General features: G+C 46.4%; 1 protein-coding gene across 1 annotated transcript; it reads right to left on the reverse strand.

Annotated features, from left to right (window-relative positions):
* Window positions 1–5762: 5762 nt before the first annotated feature.
* LOC138925093 (granzyme H-like) lies at window positions 5763–9130 on the reverse strand. Its single transcript, XM_070273766.1, has 5 exons — window positions 8841–9130; window positions 7560–7704; window positions 6893–7028; window positions 6427–6687; window positions 5763–6022 (listed from the first exon to the last, which is right to left on the reverse strand). The coding sequence occupies exons 1-5, from the start codon at window positions 8893–8895 to the stop codon at window positions 5879–5881; spliced, it is 741 nt and encodes a 246-aa protein (XP_070129867.1). The 5' UTR covers window positions 8896–9130; the 3' UTR covers window positions 5763–5878.
* Between the last annotated feature and the right edge of the window lie 9537 nt (window positions 9131–18667).

The raw sequence follows: 18667 nt of genomic DNA on the forward strand, positions 1-18667 counted from the left end.
GTCCTCCCATTTCTTTCAATGAGTTGTCCATGGAGAGTGGAATGTGTGAGAGTAGATAGGGATACCTATGTTTTTTAAATGTTTTTATTTTCTAGTTTAGTAAAACATTGTAATATTAGATCAAATATGAGTGTGAAATGTTTCAAAACATCCATAGTTGGTTGCATCTACTTTGGACTGTTTTATTACATTTCCGTCAGTTACAACATTTTTCTTCTCTGGGATGTTGGGGCATTAAAGTCTTGTGCATCCCACCTCCTCCCAGGGCCCCGTAGGCCACCAACAATGTAAATCGTCTGTGAAGGGTTATGCTGGGTCACTTCCCCTTCATCCCTCTGACGCTGCTGTGGTCAGAAACCAATCTCGTCTCTCTTGGCTTTGCAGGAGAGCAGTGTACTACCGAGCCATTCCAGACATCCTCAGGGCTGCCTTAATGTCACTCTCAGAAGGACGTTTTGGAAGCTCTTTGAGAAGGTTCTACTGATGACCCTGTGATGTTTCATGGAGTGTCAGTGCTGGGAGAAGACACTGCCCACGGCATTGTCTTCCCACCACACGTGTCTGCTGGGAGAGAGAAACTCTCTTTCCAAGAAGTGACCTGTGCTGTTGCCCTTGTAGAAAGAGCAGGGGACACAGGACATTCAGTGACATCAGCATACAGTCTTCCCCTCAAAGGAGTTAGTGGGAAAGAGCGAACTAGACAGTGAATTTGGCGGAGATTTGAAAAAGTTGCAAGACCCTCAGTGTTTCCTGGCAGAAAAGCTCACTTCTGAGACTGAGCAGCCGATCCTAGGGCCCTGAGTAAATATAGGAAGAGGTGGAGGTGGACATAGTCCCTGAAACCCTCTACCACAAACTCTCAGACAATCCAAATATTCAAGATAGGAGAGTGGTGATACACACTGTGATGTATTCATAGGGTTGAATGCTGTGCAGCTGTTCAAAAGCATCATGTTTTAGAGACTGCTTAGTGGCATGGAGCAGTTTGTATCATCTAACACCAGGTGGAAAGTAGACTGTAGAACGGTGTACTCAATTTGATACTAATTCTGTTAAAGAAAAAGATAAGAAGTAGAACAACCATTTTATGTGACTCTTATTTTCACCTTTTGTTATCTAGTTTTTTTCTATAATTGAAATGTATTCGTTTTATAGGCAGAAAAAAATTTAGGTCTCATGATAGCTGTAAGCAGCAAACACTATTAGGCATCGTGGTCGAGATGAGCTAGCAGTTTAATAAAACAATTTCCTGTTCTTCCAGGGGACACAGGTCAGCCACACTGTGCAACCTCACTTGAGGTCATGTGTGGCTGTGTGACTGTCGCCACAAATGGGATGTGAGTGGAAATGCTGTGGGCACCTTCCAGACCAGGCCCCTAACACAGTCCTGTGCTGACTGTTTAGACTCCTCCCCTTCCAGGGTTTGATGCAGGTGAACACGGGGAACACGGATGCCACCCTCAGGAGACTGAGTCTAGTCCCTTTATCATGGGTTGACCATGTAATGATTGTCCAAAATGGGACACTTGAGAGAAAGAAGGGGCACCACACACCAGGAAACTCATTTTGGACTGTGCGTGAGCAAGAAATAGACTTCTGTTGTGTTAGTCACTGAAATGCTCAAGTTTATCAGTTAGAATAATTAAAGTTATCTTAACTAGCACATGGGCCATCTTACTGAAGCCTACCTTTTTCTGAATTGTAATATTGATACAAATAAAATTATTTTAATCAGTATACAGTTTAAAATATAGACTAAATTAAACAACAGAAAGAAGAAAAATGTCATCCTTGATCTCACCACCCAACTGACCACTGTTAACAGAAGTTTTTCCATGTAGATTTTTTCTATGTGTATTTTTACTTCAGTTTGATCACAATATGTTTAGTTTTTCAACCTGTCGCTTAAATGATACAGCATAAATATTTCCCTCATTTTATTAAAAATCTATTGCTGAAAATCATTTAATGATATCATTCATAATTAATTAATAGGCTTTTAAGTTATGTAAATAATGCATAAAAATTCTGAAAATGAATATGTTGGACTAAAAAAACCTACAAGGAAAATATAAGTATAAACAAAGATACGATTGTAGTATATACGGATCTCTAACTTATTTGGCTTAAACATACCTGGTGAACATTCTTCTCCGCAAAAAAACGTAATTCAGTCTCAAAACTTTCAAGTTCCCATAGTGTTCACTGCTATGAAACTTTTCAAAAGCTCATACCCAGATTGGTGCTGAACGTTGGCATTGTTTCGAAGGTTTGACTTTTGTAACAAATCTGTAAGGAATAACCTTGTCCGCTTCTCTCATTGTGCTTGAAGGCTAGGTGAAAGACTCCTTTGTTCCTTTTTTCTTATGAACCTTTGTGCACGAGGTCCGAAAATGCCATTTTCTCAATGTCCATACCGAATGTAGGCATCATTATTTTTGTAAATCCCTCCTGATTAGCTAAACAAAAATTTATTAACATTTTAATTAGCATTGATTAATAAGTGAGCTTCTCCTTTTTTCCAAATGTTGATTAGTTCTTTTATAACTTACCTACTAATGTTCTTAGCCTAGTTATCTACAGCAGTGGATACTGTCGATGTTAAGGGCTGAGGAATCCATAATGAGCAGGTGCCATATTGTACCAGTTTCCTGTTTTGGAGATTAATACTGATTCCAGTTTTGGATTTATTATTAAATAAATGTGTGATGAACATATTTATTGATAACACACACACACACACTCCTATACTTTAGACCTTGTGTAAGAATAAGGCCTAGAAGAAAAATAACTAGATCAAAAGGAGAAATAGATATAAACTGACTTAGAATCCATTTTAAGGAAACAGGTACCATCAAGAACATCCCAGTCTTCCTGATGCTATAAGCATCAGAAGGTCATCATTTTCCTTCCTAACGTGTGTCATACTATGTTAAGTGCTCTTATCAGGTGAGAGGGGGAATTGACCCACCAGGCATTGTCCTTCAAGGCCACACACCCAAGTCCCTGGTGGCGAGCATCCCTGGCTACTCTCTTGCTGACTCTGGCTTACACCCTGGGGCTCCATGGAGCTCCTCATGGCTGACGTTCTGGGGTCCATTTCTTTCTTGTGACAGCTTCTCCCAAGAGTATTCTTTTTATCGCTGTGACCTGAAGTTGTCCCCTGGCTCCTGCCCCTTCTACTGTTCACTTGCTCATCTCCACACGTGCATTCAGCTCTTCCTTCATGCCTCTGCTGGTGCTTCTGCCGGTGCTGTGGGTCCCACAGAATGCTTGGTGGATGGACATGGGGACTGTCTTGAAGGAAAAATAAGCTTTCTTTGCTTTTCAACTTAGTTTTCAATGTGCTGGATTTTACTTTTCATATCTGTGTGATTTGTTTGTTATTCTTCTCCATGATGGTTCTTCTCTTTTTGGTGTTGGTCCCAACTGACTCAGTGTTTGTCCAGCTATCACGAATTTGTTGCATTCTGTCACATGCAATTTATCGGTGGTGCTGTTTGCAGTATATGGAATCTTAAAATAAGGTCATCTGGGTCATAATTGGTGACGAAAATAATCAATGACTAATCTTTAGATAAGAGAGATAGAGTGATGTTTATCAAGCCATTCTGAAGACTAGCCCGGAAGTGCTGTCTCCATCAGGGAGGAAAGCTCACCTGAGAAGTGTGGTCACAGCATGGCTATAGACCATTTCACAACCAAGAACATACATGAAGCAGCATGGGAATGCAATTTTTTTCCAAGTCACAAGGATATGTTTTTCTGTAGTTTAGCACATACATAATAGGTCAACTTGACCTTCGTGCTCCGAGAAGAAGAGATTATCTTCAAAGAACTGCTGGTATTGGAGTCAGAGAAAGAGAGACATTCATCCCTGTCTTTAAAGACTGCATTCTTGGGGCCAGCCAGGTGGTGCAGTGGTTAAGTTCGCACGTTATGCATCAGGAGTGCGGTTTGGATGCAGGGGTGCACCTACGCACCACTTATCAAGCTATGCTGTGGCAGGCATCTCAAATATAAACCAGAGGGAGATGGGCAGGAATGTTAGCTCAGGGCCAATCATCCTCAGCAAAAAGAGCAGGATTGGCACCAGATGTTAGCTCAGGGCTAATATTCCTCAATAAATAAACAAATAAATAAATAAAATAAAGAATGCATTCTTTGCTTTGGGAAGATGTTTGAAGCAGATGTACAATGTTTGGTGGGTCATAAGTCAGGCTGCTCTGGGGAAAACAAGTTTTAGGTTGAATCACGGTTAAAACAGAACAGTTTGTCCACTTACCTCAAGATGTGAAAGCTTCTTGTTATTCTTATTATTTTCATCACAGTGAAGGCTCTTGACTTGAAATGTGGCATTTTGTGCATTTGTGCCCTGGGCTCATGCCTTCTACATGTCAATAAATAAAAACAAGGCTGCCCAGGTGGCTCTTTCCTCTCTCCCTCCATCCTGTCCAGTCATGGGATCCCCTGAGCACAGATTGGGAACCTCAGGACCTGTGGGTCTTGAAGTCTCTTCCAATTTCACACTGCCCTTCTCTAATCAAACAAGATCACTCATATGAAACTCTAACGTGCAATACAGATAAAATACAGAGAATTTAATTATTTTCAAGGCAAGGGGTCTTGTGGATTCCAAATACCGATCCATCTGTCAAACTGACCTGCCTGGGGGAAGGGGAGGAACCAGGAGAATTTAGAGGAAATTCCCCTCCATGAAAGTTTCCCAGTATCAGGGACAAAGCCTGTTATGTGTCCGGCACAAAGAGAGAGATCAGCAATTGACTTATTGATGGACAGCAAGGTGGTACTTTCTGGCCCAACAGCCCTGGAGCCCTCAGGCACACTGAGCTGCCATAAGCCAGGTTGCCAGCAGGGGGAGACAGGCCAGGCTGAAAGGGGCTGAGGCTGCTGAGAGACTCCAAAGGACATTGTGGATATGGCCCTGGGAATGCTAGGCTGGATGGAAGACCTGAACTGTCTCTGTTCAGGTGGGAAGTGCGTACTGGGTCCTCTGATAGGCATCAGGTGGGCCAGCAGCTCAGGCATGACAGGGACAAGCCATAGAGGAGAATTCACATTGGAGTTTGGGAACTTGGTTAGGGAGATGAGAGAGGCTGGCTCAAAACAGGGTGGGCTAAAAGGGAAAGAAGCTGGTAGACAGGGCAGTCAGAAGAAAAACAGACGCTGGTGTGGGACAGTCAGCCAGGGAGGAAGGTTGAGCGAGCTCAGTTCTGGGCCCAGGGTAGGGCAGGAAATGGGACCCGAGTGAGGCTGGAGGCCATCATGGCAGCATCTGAGCGTCAGAAGCTGCAGGTGGTCCTGGCTGTGGGAGAAGCTGCCCCACTGGGGACAGAAGCCCTGGAAACAGGAAACTGAGTGCCCACGGCCTGGCCCCCTGGCCTCCTGTCTCCCTGGAGTTATTCTCCTTCCACTGACCTGCTCCTCTCTCTGCCAAATTGTCAGGGTGTCGGTGATGGTGGTTGGTTTAGAGAAGGTAAGAACTTTCTAAAGCCCAGGGAGGAACATATTTTGCGGAAGAAGATCATCCTTTTATACTGAGCAGCCTTCAGACTCAGCCCTTGCACAGGGCTCAGCACCACAGAGGTGTGACTCAGAAAGGATACAGCATGGGGTTTAGGGGGAAGGAGAGCAGGAGGAGGAAGGAGGAAGGACAGCCACAACTGACAGCAGAGGGCTGCCTGGAGCATGCTGTTGTGTGTTGAAAGTGGTTCAGTGAGTCAGTGAGACTTCAGTCACACTCGCTAGAGATCCATTTATTACGGCCCTGCAGTCCCACTGCCCGCCCCACGGGATTCCTGCCTCTGCCCCAGGAAAGATGGTCAGGCACAGAGGAAGGTCAGCCTCCTGCCTGCTGTTAGAAGTGCTTCATTGTTGACTTTATCCAGGGCAGAAAGTGTGAGACCTTCATGAAGACACCTGGAGGGGTCCCGTTGTTTTGTCCATAGGAGAAAATACCCTGGATCAGCTTGTTACACATGAGGGGTCCTCCGGAGTCCCCCTGGGGGCAGAGAGAGGAAGGACTGAGTTGGCCTCCCTGTTGTCCTGCCCTACCCTCCAGCCCAGGGGTCAGTGGTCTGTGGGAGAGCAGGACAAGGGCAGCCTTGTCAACTCCCTCATCCCGGACTCCAGCCTGGCTCTGACTTTTCTTTGCAGCTCCACCCAGGCCAAGACTTTCTCTTCAATCCTCAGGGAAATTTGGGTGAGAACCCTGCTGTGGGGTGACTGATCCTTCCTCACCCTGCAGCCATGATCTGCTGTGGGGAAAAAACTAAAGACTGCATTCATGGACCCAGGCTGCCCAAGCTCTCAGGCTGAGGCAAGAAGATATGGCCACTCCCATTCCCCAGAGCTCCCCATTTCCTCTCTCCCCGGGTCTGTCTCGGTGGATGCTGGAAACCTTACCTTGAAGCTGTTCTTCTTCTTCTTTGGGTCCCCTACACAAATCTGGGTGGACTGGTTGTAATGGTTGGGGAAGTGGAAGTAACAATCATCATCCTTCTGCACAGTCAGCTCCACATCCTGCAGTGTGTCGGACACTCTGTCTACTGGGGAGACTTTCCCCCAGCCGGCCACACTGCACACCTGTCTAGGCTTCACCTGGGTCTTGCCCCCGCGCAGGCTGAGGGGCCGCACAGCTGAAGTCAGCTTGGCCCTTCTCTCCAGCTGATGGGAAGAGGCAAGATAGTCCAGCTCAGCCACTGGCCTCCTGGGCCTGGACACCACAATGGGGCTGCACTGACTTCCCCCTCCCCTGAGCCACTGGGACTAGTCAGGTGGCCAGGATGGGAAGGAGGGGAGGGACAGGTCCCAGTGGGAAGGGAAACAATCTGGACCCAGGACAACAAGAGCAGTAGGGAGGTTCCCTTGCCTTTAGCAACATGATGTCATTGGAGAAGTTCTTAGGATTATAGTCTGGGTGGCAGATGGCTTGTCTCACAGTGATGACTTGCTGGGTCTTCTCCTGCTTCCGGATGTTGTGGGCCCCAAGAGTGACATTCATTAATCTGCATAGAAAGTAGAGTGAGGTGGTGGGGTGCATGGAATCAAAAGAGATCGATTCCTGGAGCCATGAAGGGCCGGTGACGTGGGGCAGGGCAGGGCTGCAGCCAGTGGAAATCGAAACAGGAGGAGGACTGGGCACTGAGTGACTGTGTCCCCTGTGCTTCTCAATGACGTTGAGGGTAGGTCACCTGGATGCTTTCTCTAGCCCTCAAGTCATATTGTGAAAATTCTCTGAATTCGCATTTTGACCCTGATGCATGGTTTCATCCTCCCCATCTGCTTTATTTGGCCAGTGTGGTGTCTCTCCTCAAGTGGACCACTTGCTCTCACCTCAGACCCTCTGACCCCAAAGCTTACCCGTCCTGTTTCTCACTTTCCATCACCCAGTCATGCTCTCAGATGTCTCCTCTCATAGGATCTCACGGCCTTGAGTTAACAGGAGTCAGGGGAGCTCCCCTGGGCTGTGGGCCCTGGGCAGAGGACAGGGCTCCCTGTAGGGGTCTCAGGAGGTGTCAGTTGTCTGTGGCCCTCACCTTCCCTGGCAGTGAGCAGCCGTCAGAACAAAGTCCTCTCGCACGAGGACACCGCCACACCTCCTTTTGTTCTCAAGCAGAAACTGAACAAATGCCATGTAGGGGCGGGAGTGGGGCTTGGCCTCATGTCCTCCGATGATGTCCTCTGAAAGAAAAGACTGGAAGATGGGCTTTCTGGGAGCAGCTGTGGTCAGGAGGGAAGGTTCTGGAAGGTGATGATTGAGGGTAGTGTCTACAGTGCCCTGCGGACACCGGGGAGAGTCCTTCCAGGTTCTCCTAGTAGGAGAATAACCTTTTCTGAATGTCAAGCCTCAGAACCTCTTGTGAGAAAAGGGAGGACAGTATCTGTTGTCCCTGAACTACTTCAGACCATACATGGAGGAGATCAGAGCTGTCTTCACAATGGAGGAGCCCAGAGGATCGTGGACAGGCCTCTGCTATGCCTTCTGTCTTAGTGCGTCTCCCAAGCCTGCTGAGCCTCTGCTAATGTGTCAACTGGTACCCTATCTAATAATCTATCCGTGAGCTTATGGCATTGGATTTTCTACAACCCTCATGTCCGAGGGTCTAACCCATCCTAGGATCTCAGTAGACATTTTGTGGCTGCATGAATGAACATCCTTCACTTAGCTTTAGGCTGAAGTTTGGTGGGAATCGTGCTGGTGGGATTGAAGGCCATTGGCCTGGAGAGGGGACACTGTGTGGAGTAGCCAAAGGCCTGAGATGGCAGGGGGAGGTGGGGCTGAAAATGTACTGCCCAGGACCACAGCAGAGCCACGCCAACGGGGCGCCCTGCATGCAGTGATCCAGCCCCTTCAAAGATCAGCTGCTCCCTGGGCTTCTCTCCTCGGCGGGGGTGAGTGGGTAAAGTTACCAGGAAATGAAACCGAATCTTAAGCTGGGTCCGGGACAACTCTCATTACCGCAATCGATTTTTCTGACCTGCCCTTTCTTGGGTTGGAGTGATGGATTTTAATTACTTGTCATTTGTAGCTTCCCGTCATCTGCCAAATGCCTTTCTGTGAACAATCCATTTCCCAGGTGATGAGAGAGAGGCCCACATACTAAATCTTCTAGTGAACACCCTTCCTTCCTGCCATCCTTTTTGAGTGTCTATGCAGCATCAGACTTGTTAGTGTAGGTTTAGGATGGAGGCTGAGGTCTAGAAGGTTCTTCGACTCAAACTGAGGAAAATCCCTGACTGTGCTGGGCAGAAGCGTGAGGAGTCCAGAGGGTTTTGTGAGATGGGCTGGGGTTTCTGGAATGGGGATGGTCACTCACCTGTCCCAGCCTCAGGAGGCAGAAGAAACACTAACAAAAGCAGGAGTGGCCGCATCTTTCCCGAAGGTCTGCCGAGGTCACAGCTGCTGGTGTTACTTCTTCCCAGACACACAGTCCCCACGGGGAAGGCAGGAGTGGTGGCTCAAGACCTCGCAGACCTCCTAGACCTGTGCTCCTCTGGTTTTCTTGTTTCATCTGCAATGTGGTTTGTCAAAGTTCTCTGGATTGGCTTAGGTGACAGTAGCACTGTCACCAACCACACTTGCACTCCCAGTGCTGAGTCAACGAGTGAAAGCAAGAAGAAAGAACAAGAAAGTGAAGCCTGTGCTGCAGCCAGCAGAGGAGCTGGACTCCAGAAGCCCCTCACTGACTGAATCTAGAATGTCTCCATTTCTCAGCTCTTGGCTCTTTTTCCATCCTGATGAAGTTATGAATAACTATTTTGGAAGCTAGGTCCAAGGAGATGAGTGAGATGTCTCCTGCCCTTGAGAAGATGGTGGTCGCCTTGAGTAGACTGAGAATCTGTGGTTAGTGTGTAGGCCAGTAGGGGCTGTGGTGGGGGTCGGCTTGGTGGTTGGAGATAGATTCTGGACCTGCCTTAGGGGCATGTAGAGCTGGACACACGCAGACACCCACAGTGGTAACCTCACTGCCTCTCTGACCACAAGTTCAGCTTCCTATTTTGGAATATTTAGAATCCCCTCTTTAAATGTAAATATGCTGTGACAAAGAGAGCTTCCTTTATCCCACAGTTTTGAATAAAATCCTGGACTTGATATTCATGGGACTAAAACAAACCATCCCATTGCGTCCATCAGAATTGAATGCCTAAGTGGTTTATTCTTGAGTCATTGAGCACCCCTGGACCTGAGGGGGGGATTGTTCCACCCCAATCGGAGTGTCTGTTTTCTGAGGAGGGAGTTCCCCTAGAGAAATGCTGGTTACTGATGTCAGATGGGAAAGTGGATGCCGATCATCCTAATAATCACTATTCATTAAATAGTCTCTGTCCCGGGTCCAGTGAATCCTGGCTTTGATGTGCCTGGGCCAAAAAATTATAAATATTTTCCAACAGATTATCCCAACATCCTCTCCAGTATGATGACAGATGAGGGAGTAGTGGAAAAGAAGACATTATGAATTCTAAACAGCCAGATCCCAATTCTGTTAAAGCAACAGAATGTTATGAAGACACAGAAAAAGAGAGGAAGGCCGCCTGCTTAAGCACTAATGATGATGATCTCGGGGTGGTGATATTCTTGGGAATTTTAACCTTCTTGTTTGTCTGTTCTTCCTTTAACTGTCTTTCTATGATGAACATGTGTTACTTTTCCACCCAGTAAACATTGTCCCGTAGTTGAAGCACACTCATCAGTGGCAAACATTCAGCAGACAACGTCTTTCTAGTCCAGCCTTCTCTAAGGTGGATGATTTACAAATGAGTTTACCTTTCTCAATCCATTCTTATATACAAGATTCAGATATTGTTGACAAATTTACTCCATACGCTATAGGCTCTAGGACATGCTGGTGAATAAAGAAAGAATTAATGATTTCCACTCTAAAGATGGAAGTTCATTAAGTCCCTGGCAGCCTCCCCTCCATGCTCCTCTACCCAGTGCGTTTCTGGCTTCTGTCCCACAGAAGATGGATGGATGAATCCTGGAGGCAATTTTTCCTCAGAGTAGAAAGCTCGAGGTCCTGGTGTGGACAGGTGGGTTTTTCTCATTCTTTTTTCCAAAGGAGACAATGTCCTGGGCCACCTCGTTTCTCACAAGGGAGCCACTAGCCTCCCCCTGTGGGCAGGGGAGGAGGGGCTGGGCTGGGGCTTCTCCTGCTCCTCCTCCCCCTTATGCCCTGCAGTTGAGTGGTCTCTGTTTGGGGGCTGTGAGTGAGATGTGGGCCAGGACAGCCTTTGTGGCCTTCCTCGGTTCTGGGGCCCTAGCCTGGCCCTGACAATTCCCTTCTTCTCCTCCCCCAGGAAGACTTTGCCTATAAGTGGCTGTGTGACCGGCTCCTATCCCTGCAGGGTGACAGGACCACAGATTGATTTGGTGACAAGGCTGAGTACATAAGGAGATAGCTAGTTCTGTCTGCCCCAGATCTCCTCAAGCTTGGCTATACCCCAGGCTGTGCGGGGACAGTGCCAGGGATCTCACCTTAAAAAGAGTCTTACTCTTTGTTGCATCCCCCACACATATCTGGGTGACGGTGTTGTAATGAATGCCTTCGAATGTTGTACGAATGCCTTTGTAGTGAGAGATGCGCTGCTTATCCCTGAGGATATCAAGCTCTACTTCCCACAGTTTTATGGCCGAGGGAGTACTCCCACCAAGGTGCTCCCAGGCAGCCACACTGCACATCGTCCTTGGCTTTGCCAGTTCTCTCTTCCTGGGCAGCCTGAAGGGGCTCACAAAGGCAGTCAGGTTGGCCTTCTTCTTCAAGCTGAAGGCAGAGGAAAGGAATTCACAAAGACTCCAGGGACCATCATGGGGTTGCCTTCTCCACTGCACTGAGACAAGTATAGGGGTCATGCTGGGAAAGAGGGAGGGATGGAGGTCGTGGGGGATGCAATAACCTCTGGATTAAAGTGTGCAAGAACCAGTGGGGCAATGTGCCCTACCATTAGTAACACAATGTCCTTGGAGAAATTCTTAGGCTTGTAGTCTGGGTGGGGGATGTCTCCTCTCACAGGGATGACCTGCTGGGTCCTTTCCTGCTCCTGGATATTGTGGAGCCTCAGAGTGAAGTGGGTTAAGCTGCACAGAGCAGAGTGGGACGTGCAGTCACAGGAGATGCACCCCAGGAGCCATGAAGGAGGCAGGACAACTTGGGACATGGCTGGACTGGAGTGGGGAGGAATTACAGGGGTGGGGCCCTGGGGCTGAGCATCCCCGTGTCCTCTGCTTCTTGGCATTCCATGCTGGGTGGCAGTTCCTGGAGCAGACTGTGGGTGCTCATCAAGGTACAGAGGTTGCCTGTGTCTAATCAAAACCTTGAATTTCTCCCCTGTGCACTTGGGCTTGGAGCACAACCTCAGCCTCCTCCCAATGCCACCTTTCGACCAGCCTGTCTCTTCAACAGGCCCCTTGAACTGACCTGTTCCTCTCTCCCCAAAGCTTCCCTGTCCTCTGAAGGGCTCTTCTGTGTTACCTGGTGGCCCAGCTCTGCAGCCCATGAGAAGGCATTTCTCTGTGAAGTGTGGGCAGAAGGGTGGGGCCACACGCTGCTCCTCACCTTCCTCAGCAGCGAGTGGCTGCTGTCAGCACAAAGTCCTCACACACAAGGAACTCCCCCCCCCCCCCCCGCAGCTTTTTCTTTTCTCTGGAGTCTGGATCAGAAGAAATGCCAGATAGGGACAAGAATAAGGATTGGCCTCATGGCCCCTGATGATTTTCCCTGAAAGAAGAATTCTACCCTGCTTGCCATGCTCATGGAGTCACAGGCTGGAGCAGGGAACTCGGGACAAAGGAGAGCAGGGTGGGAAGGAGCTGGAGGGCAGATCCTGGGGTCTGTAGCAGCCAGAAGCAACCAAGACGGGGGTCCTACAGGTTACTGGGGTTGCAACCCTGGCTTGCCTAGTGACCCTCCAGACTCAGATTCTCTCTCTGACAAAGAGAAGAGCAGTCCTCATTCCTTAATTCCTCCTGCAGACACATGTGTGGCAGACAGGAATGGTGTTTGGAACAAAAGATGAAGGCCCAGTGGATCCTGGAAAACCCTTTTCCTTACATTCTCTGGGTCCTCTCCTTCCTCGTCTTATCCTGACCTCACTGGGCTGCTGGTCTGTAATATTTGGAACATGAGCTCAAGATGCTGGGCTGTGTTTGCTCTGTATCTGCTTGAGCCTGACAGGTCATAGGTGCCCAGTAAATGCCTTGTCTGCCCAAAGGAATGACTCCCAGTTAGCCTCTGAGGAGGGTAGGTTGGGATAGTCCTGGTAGGTTCTGAGCAGCAGGTAAGATGGAGCCTTCCAAAGCTGCTGTGCCCATTGACTGAAAATTTACCAGAGAGACCTTGAGAGTGAACCAGCAGAACATCAGTGTTAAGGGAAATGGGATGCCGCCAGCTCTGGGATCAACTGGATCCTTAGCTTCTTTCCTGGGCAGCATTGGAGTGACAAAGCTTGGAGAAGGCAGTGGAACTGGAGGATAGATTTTAGGACATTGAGTTAGAAAGCTAGTGGGTCCTACTTTGATTTCAGAAGTCAGCCCCTTTCTCCAAGCTTCCCTTTCCTTGAGAATTAATTGTTTCTCATTCCCTTCTTCCAACCCCCTTCCAGTTGCCTTTGTAAAAGAACCCACTTTCCAGATGACGAGGGTAGGGCCTGGGGAGGAACAGCACCTGCTGGCCCTCATGGAGAACAGCATTCTGCCCTGCCATTCCTGCTGAGTTTTCATCATGCATCAGCTTTGCTCGTGTTTGATGGAGGCTGGACCTGGAGTTCAGAAGTTCCTGGGTCGGACCAGCACTAAGATGTGTCTGAGTGCAGTGTCTGAGCAGGGCTGAGCCTGTGTGGGATATGCTTGGCATCTGTTGGTGGGAACAGTCACTCACCTGCCTCTCCCCTGTGGAACAGAAGACACACCACCAGGAGTGGCAGTGGCCACATGTCCCCAGGAAGTATGTCCAGGTCACAGCTGCTGGTGCTTCCTCCTTGTCATCTAACTCCAAGTGTCTCCTCAGTGTTGTGGCCTTTATCACATAAGTTTCCCTCTGAATGCCTCACAGTGCTGTCTGATCAAGTCCTTGGGCCTGAATGGAGCAAGAGCTTATCAGTCACCACACAAGCACTCGTAGCTCTTCTCTCAGTGCTGACCATACTCACAGAAAGCAGGAACTGCTGGCTGCTCTCAGGATGGTTGGGGATGTTGATCAGCCAGTAGCAGGTCCCTGAGCCCCAGCAATCTGTGATGACAGATCCAACACTATCTTCATTTCCTTGGCTCTCTTTGGACGTCATTATTGAGGATGATCATTATGGAAGCCCCTTTCTGTGTGAGACGTGGGTCACTGAGATGAGATTCCTTGCTTCTGATAGGAAGCCAAAGCCATCAGTGATCAGATAACGCTGGTGTAAGCCATGGTTAGAGGCATTTACAGATGGAGTGGGAGTATTGCTCAAGAGGGCTGGTTCCAGTTACTGAAGATCGAGTGGTTCAAAACAACAAACTACATTGCTTTTGCCCACAAATCTGCTTTTTGGTCAGCTTTTAGTGTGGACAGCTCCCCTCTGCTCCCCTTGGTGTCAGCAGAGGCTTGATGCCCAGAGGCCAGAATCACGTGAAGGCTCGCTCACACATGCCCAGTGATTGGTCCTGGCTGTCCCTTCCTCTCCATGAGGGCCTCTTAAGTAGTCTCTGTGCATGGGACTGTCGGGTCTTCCTCACGATGTGATGCTTGGCTTCCCCAGAGTGAGCATCTCCTAAAAAGCGAGCCAGGCAGAAGCTGTGTTCTTTTTCTTTCCTAGACTTTGAAGTCATCATGCATCCTTTCTACCCTATTTCACTGCTTGGGGCAATCAAAAGGCACCCCTGGCCCCAATTAAATAAGAAAGGGCACAGACCCCACCTGTGAGTGGGAGGAGGGTTGCGGTCCTGTAAGAAAAGCCTATGGCATGGGAGATATACAGTGGCAGTCCCAGCAAAGCACCATCTGTCACGCTGCTTTAGGTGTCTGTAGAGTTGGTGAGAGGCTCTGATCTGTATAAGACCAGGTCACAGCCTTTGATCGGCTGGAGTCTGCTCTGTCCGAATCTCGTGTTCTGAGCATGGAAGATTGTTGGTTCTGCCCAAAGTTATTCTCCTTACTGAATTACTGATACCACGTGAAATGAGAATGGATGCTAGGCAGCTAAAGCAGTATTTTCACACCACTGGCCAGAGAACGACATTTCTGATATCCTGGTATCATCTTCTAAATGAGTTATCTTGATTATCTCCCCATGATGGAAAGAGAGGAGTGAATCATGGAATTGAAAATAGTGTTGGTTCTTAACATGTTGATCCCAATTCTCTTAAAAAGCAATAGATCCTTAGTTAAAGAAACAGCACAATGCCAATGGTGAGTCTGGCAGGGGAGCCACAGTGAACCAGAGGGAGGTGTCCAAGTCATGCCTGTGTGGGGTGGGGAAGGTGCTCATAGCAGACCTCCCTCCTGTGTGGACACCCTCCTCACCTCATGTTGGCTCTGACACCCTGCACTGGGCAGCACAGCTTGGGGTGTCAGACTACCTGTGAGGTGAGGATGGCAGCCCAGTGCAGGGAGTGGATGCCCAAGTCGGGTGAGACGGATGTTCACACTAGTGGCTGGCCTAGTAGGTGGTATCAGAGCTCAAGTGGGGATACAGACAGTGGGGCAGGGTGGTGCAATTTGTCAGAGCAGGCTGATTAGGGTGAGGTGGGCTTTGGCATGAAGGGGCTGCTGATGTGGAGTGTCAGAGCCTGCATGGAGCAAGGAGGGGACCCACATAGGGGACGATGGGGATGTGGGAGATTTGTTACGTAAACCTCTGTGGGGATTAATCCAATAAGTAAACATGTCAATGCTAATGATTAGATGTCTAAAGATTAGATGGTATTGATGGTGTCAGTGTTAGTTTCCTGGGTTTGATGGCTGGATTGTGGTTATAGAAGAGTGTCCTTGTTTGTAGGAATTACACACTAAAGTATATGGGAAGTGACAAAGCACCATGTCAGTAACTTTACTCTCACATGACTCAAGAAAACAAAAGTTCTTTGTATTGTACTTGCAGCTTCTCTGTAAGCTTGAGATTGTTTCAAAATTAGAAGGAAATCCATAGCTTTCATGTACACGAACAACCATCAGTTTGAAGATATAACCATAAAGAAAATCTATTAGTCGCAACAAAAGAACCAAGATGCTAGGAAAAGCTTATCCAGAATTGTGAAAAATCTATTCGACGAAAACTTTTAAATAGTCCTAAAAGCAGAACAATAGACAAGTTGTAGAAAGATAGCCTTAGTTCTCAGATAGGATGGATCTGTACCAAAAAGGTATAATTTCCCCCAAAGTCATATATACAGTTAATGTGATTCCTATCAAAATATCAAATTTTTTCTAGACAATTTCTAAATTTATCTGGAAAATAAACAAGGAAGATTAGGTAGGAAAATTGTGACAAAAAGAAAAAAGACTAGTACGGAGAGAATTAACCTTGTCTGATATTATAAACATCTTATAAAACTTCTTTCCTGAACATAGCGTGGCCTGACTCATGAAAAGACAGAGAGACCAAATGTAGTTTATCATAAGGTGGCATTTCAAATCACTGGCAATTTGATGGACTTTTTAATAAATGATACTGGAACAACTAGATAGCGATTTGTCAAGAGATGAAATTGGAGTCACATTCCACGTAAACCACCAGAATAAACTCCAAATAGATTAGAGATTCAAATATACAAAGTAATACCATACATGCACTAGAAATAAAGAGGGGTAAATTCCTTTTTAAACTTAGAAAAAGGAAAGCCTTTCTAGCAAAGACTCTAAATCCAGAAACATTAAAGTTAAGATTGATAAATAAACTTTGATATATAAATAAAAAACTTTTTAAATTTTTATATCAAAAAGCAGTGTAAGCAAAATCAAAATACAGACAGCCAACTTGTAAAAAAAAACTGTTGCAACATATACCACAATTAAAGAGCTAATCTATCTAATATATAAAGAAATCTGAAAATTCATAGGAAAAAGATTCAGAACCTGATAGATGAATAGGCAAAAGACAAGACAGTTCACAGTAAAATATAATTAAAACTTAATGAAGTCTCAGCTTACTCAGCTTACATTAAGAGAAATGGAATGGAAAAAATAGAAATAAAAGTTCTACCAAGACACTCTATTTCATCTCACAAGTGGCCCAAATTCTAAAATTAAAGAGCACACTCCATTGGCAAGGCTGTTTTCTTTGGATTGGTGTTGCAGGATATGTCTTTATTTTTTCTTCCATAATATTACTCTCATCCTATCCATGTCTTTATATTTGAGTTTCTCCTCTTAACAGAACAAAATTGGTCTTGCATTTTTAATTCAGACTGAGAATCTCTGCTCTTCAGTTGGAGTGTTTAATCTGCTTACATTTAATGCAACCACTGATAGGGTTAGGTTGAAGAATATCATATTGCTATTTGATTTCTATTTGTGTGATTAATTTTTTGTTCTTCTGTCCTTCTTTTCCTGGCTTCTTTTGTTGTATCTGATTTTGCCTTCTTTATTGGCTTTTGGTTACATCTCTACATAGTATTTTAGTGGGTACTGTAGGATTGTAATATGTTTCCTTCACATATCACAGTCTACGTTGAATTAATGTTATACCATTTCATATAAGATAATTGCAATAAAATATTTCCATTTATCCTCCCTCCCATGCTTTGAATTATTTTTGTCATACATTTTGCTACTATATTGCATAAATTCTAAAGCATTTTTGCCTTAGCCATTAATCTTCAAAAGAAATTTATATAAAGTCTTCTATATTTGGTCACATTTACACTTTTATTACTCTTTTGCCCTTCCTGCCTACAATGGACACCATTTCCCTTCAGCCTGAGGAATTGCTTTTACTTTTTCTTGCAGTGCAGGCCCAGTGGCAACAAATTCTCATACCTTTGTTGTTCTGAAAACGTTTTTACTTTGCCTTCATTTTTCAACAACGCGTTCACTGAACACAGAGTTCCAGAAAGAGGTTGATTATTTCTTTTTTCTTTCCAACCATTTAGAAATGTCATCTCCCTGTCTTCTGACTTCCATCATTTCTGATGAGAGCTTATTGATACTCTTATTGTTGTTTCTCTTAAAATAAAGGACATTGCTTTCCTCCCTGTCTACTTTCAGCCTTTTTTCTTCATGTTTGTTTTCTTTTTTTTCTGAAGAAGTTTGCCCCTGAATTGACTTCTGTGTCCATTCTCCTCCATTTTATGTCTGTGGGATGCCTGCCACAGCATGGCTTTGTCAACAAAAATAATCCATAACCAATCTATAAATGAAAATTTGGGAGAGTTTATTCTGAGCTGAAATCTGAGGACCATGGCCCGGGGCCTTTCTTCCTGAAGGAAGAAAGGGCACCAAAGAAGTGAGGTGTACAGAGTGGTTATATACCCCCAAACAGGATGTTTCACATATGATTGAAATGTCCCTCCCACAATAGTCGCAAGATTGCACTGGTGGCACAGAGCTTGATGGACACAGCAGGTAGTGAGTCTGCCATCTTGGTGGCCACAGCAGGAAGCAAGTCTATTGTCTCAAGCTGGGTGGTCACAGGTGAGCACAGGAATCAGTTCCTAGCCTAAGGAAAGATGCTTAAGCCTTAAGGAAATGCCAATGTTGAGAGGGGGAGGGAAGTTACACCTTTATCTCAAGGGCCTTTTTTCTTGCCGTAGGGAATCTCTAAAGCAGGTATACAATGCATGCTCAATGGCCACAGTCAGGCCCTTTAGGAAGAACAAGGTCAGGCCAAATTAGGTTTATACCAAATGGCTTCCTCATATGCTCCAATATATCCTATTGCTTACCATTTCTATTTGTCACCTTCATAAGCAGTGTGTAGGCCCGCGCCTGAGCTCCAAACCAGCAAACCCAGTGCCACTGAAGCAGAGTGCACAAACAGAACAACTGCACTGCCGGGTGGCCCCATATCATTGGTTTTTACCTGTTTGACTGTTATATGCTTACATGTGGATTCCTTTGCCCTCCCCGAGGTTCACTGAGCTTCCTGAATCTGTGGATGAGGAATGTCGTCTAGCAATAGGCCTATGATGAAAAGGAACCAGTGGCTGCACTTCTTTTATGGTGAAATGTGTTTG

This window comes from Equus caballus, chromosome 1 (genome assembly GCF_041296265.1).
Source record: "Equus caballus isolate H_3958 breed thoroughbred chromosome 1, TB-T2T, whole genome shotgun sequence".
Lineage (NCBI taxonomy): Eukaryota > Metazoa > Chordata > Mammalia > Perissodactyla > Equidae > Equus > Equus caballus.